The sequence below is a fragment of the Phyllobates terribilis genome, unplaced genomic scaffold (assembly GCF_046119375.1).
Source record: "Phyllobates terribilis strain yellow unplaced genomic scaffold, ASM4611937v1 Scaffold_5__5_contigs__length_657084704, whole genome shotgun sequence".
Lineage (NCBI taxonomy): Eukaryota > Metazoa > Chordata > Amphibia > Anura > Dendrobatidae > Phyllobates > Phyllobates terribilis.
In genome coordinates, this window is record NW_027362765.1 from 386,250,923 (window position 1) to 386,257,726 (window position 6,804).

At 39.7% G+C, this 6,804-nt stretch overlaps 1 protein-coding gene across 1 annotated transcript; it reads right to left on the reverse strand.

Moving 5' to 3' along the window:
* Window positions 1-4,733: 4,733 nt before the first annotated feature.
* Window positions 4,734-5,687, reverse strand: LOC141271587 (olfactory receptor 9G19-like). Its single transcript, XM_073681632.1, has one exon. It carries the CDS (start codon window positions 5,685-5,687, stop codon window positions 4,734-4,736), a length of 954 nt encoding a protein of 317 aa, XP_073537733.1.
* Between the last annotated feature and the right edge of the window lie 1,117 nt (window positions 5,688-6,804).

Sequence of the window (6,804 nt, forward strand, 5' to 3'; positions counted from 1 at the left end):
TTCACCTTCATTCTGATGCTGATCTATATGCGGCACAGGAAGAAATTATATTGGATGTTCTTACTATAGATTTCTTTATGTGAAATTTAGTGATCAAAGCGATCAGTACTACCCAATCATTTTAGTGTCAAGTGTCAATTCAAGTATATTTTTTAAAGGGAACCTGTTAGAAGGTTTTTTGACCCCAAAGTTTAACCGTAAAGTTCTCAATGGTCCAAAAGGGGAGGTTCTCCAGCACCAAGAAAAAGTAGTTAAAATTTAGCCTTTAATCATAAAGGGTAAAAAAAATTGAGATAATATGCACATATTTAAAAAAGAAAACCACGATGCTTATGCATTTCAGGTAGAAAAAACGTTAATCATAGCTGACATCAAGCTGTAAGCATCATGGGTATTATTTTAATATGTTCACATTCTCCCAATTTGTTTTATCCTATATAATTAAAGGCTAAATTTAAACTACCTTCCTTTGGTGCTGGAGATCAACCCCCTTTTTGGACCATTGAGAACTATTTGACCTGAAAGCCGGAGCAGTGCATATTCTGTGCACCACACCCAGACCCCAGACTGTCTAGCATGGGCGTAGATTGGAATCATAGAGCCCCATAGCAGAAATTCTAATTGTCCCCTCCCCCCAAAAAAAAAAAAATAAATAAAAAAAATTAAATATTTGTCGGGGTCACAGAAGAGCAGATCTCACAATTTTCCATCCTTTACTTAGTAATTTTCCTCCTGCTGAAGTCCTAGATCCCTCTTTCATTGACCCCATAAAGTATGATGCCAACAAAAGTGCCCCCCAAACACAGTATGATACCCCCATGGTGAATTCCTACACATTAGCCTCCACATGCACAGTATAATGACCCTACTGTACCCCACCTCAACTCCGAAGGCAAAGTATGATGACCCCCACACAGCCCTCCATGCAGTATAATGGGCCTACATGCAGTATAACAGCCCCACACTATATAATGGCCCACACTAGCCGTCCAAACAGTATAATTGCTTGCATACAGTATAATGGCCCCCCACATAGCCCTCCACAGTGTATAATGCATTCCCCATGGTCCTCCACAGAGTATAGTACACTCCCTATGGTCCCCCACAGAGTATAATCCACTCCCCATGGTCCTCCACAGAGTATAATGCACTCCACATGGTCCTCCACAGAGTAAAATGCACCCCCTTGGTCCTGGACACAGTATAATGCAGCCCCCACAGGATAAAATGCAGCCCCCATAGGGTAAAATTCACATCCCATAGGGTAAAATGTAGCCCCCCATAGGGCAAAATGCTGCCCCCCATAGGGTAAAATGTAGTCTACACATGCACTTGCAGCTCTTCGACCTCTCTACCTCTTTCTCCTTCAGGTGCCAGTCTCCTGATAGTGATTGACAGGTCACTCTTCTCTGTGACCTAATTTCCCGGCTGACATCTTGCGCAGGTGCCGTTATTTCAGAGGTGGGCGCAGTAGCGTCCTGATGATTGTGTAAGAGCCGGACTAATATTTTACGCATACGATGCCCCTGGGAATGACAGTGCCTGCGCAAGATGTCAGCCAGGAGAGCAGGTCACACAGAAGAGTGACCTGTCAATCACTGGCAGGAAGTCTGTGCTGGGAGGAGAAAGAATGAGAGAGCCATAAGCCAAGCCCATGGAACCCATTTTTGGTGCAAAATCCTGGTCTAAAGGGACTAAAATACTGAGAACATGAGTTATTATTAAGGCAGTGAAAAGTGTCTTACATTGCTGTACACATTATGGTGACTTCTTCCCTCAAACTGCAATCAGGATTATTTCTGATCACATATTATGGCCTCACCTTTGAGTCCAACTGTGGGGATTGTGGAGTGTCTAACATGAGCCAAGATGTCGCCGTACCTATCACACAGCATTCAGCACTGAGATACATTTAACATGTCTTTTGCCAGTCTCTATGTTTGCAGTGTATTTATTATAGACTTTAAAACAAGGTGTATCCCGTGCACCTCTCCGTGTCCCGTGCAGACTTGGTACAGCCCTTCCGCTAGGTTGTAAAAATTACACATACTCCAAAAATGCAAGGCACCGGGTATCTTCCGGGTCCGCGCAAGTGTTCATGTGACAAATATAATAATATTTTGTTCATCCCAGACGTTGTAAGAGAATTCTCATTAGTTTTCTAGGATGCATGAATCTATACATTTTGTGCAAACATAATGCAGTTTTGGTACAGCTCATTATGCAAAGACAGTAGAAGGAAATTAATTTAGGATCTCAAATGCAAGACAAATTCATTATTGCATTTGCGCTTGGTTTTTTTGTGAAGTTTTTAGAATTTTATTAAAAAGTTGCAAAAACAGTTGGACAAGTAAAAAAAAAAATGACTTTGCGCAAAATTTATGAACCACCTGTGCCATTGAAGATTTTGATGTAAAAAATAGTAACAAATACCGCGAGACCAAAAAGAAAGTGCAAATGATGAACTGAGACCAAAGAGTATATTCCCATAATAAATGAATTCAGCTCACCGATGAGTTTTTGCCGGTAATGTCCTTTATTACAACTATTTCCATGTCATTAATGGGATTTTTTATTTTACAAATAAAGGATGGAGAAAGTTAATAATGAAACATGTAGTCACAAAAAACAGGACGCTTAGAATAAGAAAAATGGAACGCCGACCCCAAAAAATACATTATAAGCACTGACATTTGCACATAAAATAAAATGACAGATTACTAACTCAGCTTTCAAAAAACTGACAAAATGTTTTGTTATCCTAGAAATGGCAAAGTCTGTTTACAAAAGGATCACAATGTAATGTGTCCTTAGTAGTGTTGAGCGAGTATGTTCTATTAACCCTTTCGCCAAGTATGCTCGGGCCGAGCTCCGAGTATTTACAGCTGCTCGGTGATATGGTTAAATCGCTCCCGTGTGCATGATTTGCGACTGTTTGACAGTTTTAATACATGTGAGGAATGTCTATTTCTTACACATTCCTCACATGTAATAAAGCTGTCAAACAGTTGCAAATCATGCACACGGGAGCGATTCAACCTTATCACCGAGCAGCTGTAAATACTCGGAGCTCGGCTCGAGCATACTCGGAAAGAACATACTCGCTCAACCCTAGTCCTTAGTCATTGGATGGCATAAAGGGGTTGCTATGACTTTCTTTGTTTTACATCAACCGAACAAAAGTTTACATGTACTAAAAATAATTTCCTACATGGTTCCACAATCTGACCTCATGACTGCAGGTAGGAGCAAAACAGAGGAGAGAGCTTAGACCAATAGAGACTAAAACGTGAACAGTCTACCTCTACGAACGTTCATTCAAATGTCTTCACTGCTTTATTCCAAAACGTTTAAAACAGGTAAAGCAATTTTGGTGAGATGTATTGAATCTAATTGCCTCAATGTTTGATTGCCTGGTTTCCCCTGACCTGATTACTTGCAAGATTGCTCTATTAAGCTAGAAAACGTATTGCCTTATATTGGGGTCTAAGGGGTAACTTTTCTCCTTGTGGAGAATGACAAGCCAAGCTTGGCACGTCAGAGTGAGTAGACTTATAAGCCATGCATGCTCCTCTGGGAATTTAAATATGCAAATTGTATCTTTAGAGAGGAAGAGGACTAGAACTCTAACTTCTAATAGGTGACACTAGAGTTCTAGTCCTCTTCCTCTCTGAAGAAACAATTTGCCTTACATTGCAAAGATGAAACACCTCCTACAGTGAATGAAGTAATTACCAAAATTGACCCTATGCTCTGTTTTGAAAGATTTGTTGTTTCAAAGGAGAGATATTCCATATAAATTTGAGGCTTTATGGACCCCATGGCTTAATTCCCCTGACTTTGATCCATTAAATTTGCCATGGCCTCAATTATTATCAGGTAATATCATTATAGAATTATCTTCTTTTAGATGATTAAAATGAAAAATTCCAAGATGGAAAGTCAAAAAGATTTTAGATTTTTATGGACTCTTGTTTGCTTTGTGATCCGAGTGTGGGAGAGGGAAGGTTGGCTTGTGTATAGGCTTTATGGTTTATTGTGGGTTTTTTTCTTATTGTATTTTCAAAAAATGTTCAATAAAAAGTATCTGAATTAAAAAAGAAAAGAAAACAGGCACAAAAAAATCCACAAAAATCCTAACCACCAACACGTTTTTGGCATCAAGTGCCTTTACCCATGGTGTATGATATGATATAATGTCATCTGTATTAGTTTTAAACATTCAGGATCAAAGCATTTAAGAAATTTTAATATACATTTGTTAACCTGGACCATTCTTTCTTTGGAAAAAATTTCCAAACGTCATATACGTATGATTCCTGGGATGCTTTACCACTAGCAACTCACCAATCTCCAGAAAGAGAGTCCTAAACCCATCAATCCTCCTCACTCAGAAGATTACTTGAATTGGAAGTAAGGCACCTGCACTGCTGCTCCATTCAATGTCCATGGGACAGATAGAAACAGTCCCATAGACATTAAAAGGAGCGTCAGACCTGACCACTGCTGCAATTACAGTTCACCTTACTGCATGACTGCAGATCTAGTCATAGGGGTCCCACCAGTGAGCCTCTAAGCATTCATTTATCACCTTCAGTGGATTGGTGATCAATGTTTTTTGTTTTTTTCCAAGCATCAATGGGAAATTCTGGAATTTGGGCTGATTGTCTGTGCTAGAGGAAAGTAAAACCCAAAGGAGACTTTGCCTCTGTAGTACTATGGCAGCTGTTCCATCAACAAAAGCTTCTGGACTTTGGGTATCTAAGCATGCGTTTCTTTACTCGGCACAGAGCTTTCTTCACCTCCTGATTTTTCAAGCTGTAAATGAGAGGGTTGAGCATTGGAATGACTCCGGCATACAATATGGCAAACAGCTTGTCCTGGTCCATGGAATAGCTGGACTTTGGCCTCATGTACATGCCGAGGACCGTTCCGTAAAACAAGAGGATGACTGTGAGGTGTGAGGAGCAGGTGGAGAAAGTTTTGTGTCTTCCTTCTTTAGAGTTAATCTTCAAGATGGTAGAGATGATATAGATGTAGGACACCAAGGTCATGACTGAGGGGACAAAGCCAATGATGGCACTCGGGCCCAGTATTACCATCTCTATAGTTTTGGTCTCACTACAAGAAAGCATCATTAGAGGCTTCATATCACAGAAGAGATGGTCTACTTCATTTGACCTACAAAATGTACAAGATGAAATTAGGAAGGCATAAAGAAAGCCATCAAGGACTCCTATACTCCAAGATGTCCATACCAACCAGAAGCAGAATGATAGACTCATGAAATAAGAGTAACGTAGGGGATGACAGATGGCCACGTAACGATCGTAAGCCATGGCAGCCAAGATTAGATATTCTGACACCATTAGCACCACAAAAAAGAAAACCTGAGCGATACAACCATGGTAGGAGATGACATTGTTTCCAGTTAGAAAGATGTCCAATAACTTTGGAAGAACCATTGAGGTGAAGGACATATCCAATACAGACATGTTACACAGGAGAATATACATGGGACTGTGGAAGTGAGGATCAAAGCAAAACAAACCAATTGTTAATGAATTTCCAAGTAACGTTGCAACATAAATGACCAGAAATATGAAAAAGAAAAGCAGCTGGCAGTCTGGAAGCTCATGGAAGCCGAGGAGAACGAATTCAGTGACGGTGAGGTTTATTGTCTCCATTCAAAAACACTGAATAGAAACTGATATTGTCTTTCATGAAGAAGTAAAGCTGTGAAGCTCATACATGTCTTAAATGATTGTTTAGCTTAATGACAATGAAAAAAAACAAGGATATATAGAATATTTATGTACTAGAAATTTGCCCCAGAGATTTGAGTCTACGATGTATGACGACTCCCAGGAATGAAAACAATTAAGATACAATGAACTTTAATGGTTTTAATGATCATAAAGTTTTAACAATTACATTTCATGTTAAAACTTATACAACTTATATTAAGTTCTTAAAATGTACAAAATAACTGATACGATAGTTAACATTGATAGCTTTGATAATATTATATGATATACTGAAAACCAAGGCAAGGCAAGGCTAAAGTTTATCGAAGAGGGAGAACCTGTGTTTTGTTTCCTTCATGCATTACACATAAGATAATACAGTCGAGGTCAAAAGTTTTGAGACTGACACAAATTTTTGACCCTGCTGACCATAAGAGCTTGCACTCTACAGGAGAGAGGACCCTGGTAATCATAAGAGCTTACACTCTACAGGAGAGAGAGAGGACCCCGCTGACCATAAGTGCTTGCACTCTACAGGAGAGAGGACCCTGGTAATCATAAGAGCTTACACTCCACAGGAGAGAGAGAGGACCCCGCTGACCATAAGTGCTTGCACTCTACAGGAGAGAGGACCCTGGTAATCATAAGAGCTTACATTCTACAAGAGAGCAAGTGGATCCCGCTGACCATAAAAGCTTACACTCTACAGAAGAGAGAGATTTATCCAGTGACTCTGGAGATGGAAAATTACTCTGCTGTACAGAACTGTTAATCTGTGATGGCCCCGGTACTGACCTCCACTGTACAAGCTCTGATAATCCGTAAAATGTCATAGCGGCAGGACATTATATGGAAACCTGTGCAGCAACACAAAATGACATTTGCCTGTTCTAAGATGTTTCGGCAGTGTGGGATTTTTTTTTTACAAATTTCAAAGTGTTTGAATTTGTGTAAAAACGGAAATTTCAGGAAATTCAACTAGAACTCGATCCTATGCAGATCGATTCAATTATGTCTAGTGTTCTTCATAAATTTGTTGGTGTAACATCTTTTAAAA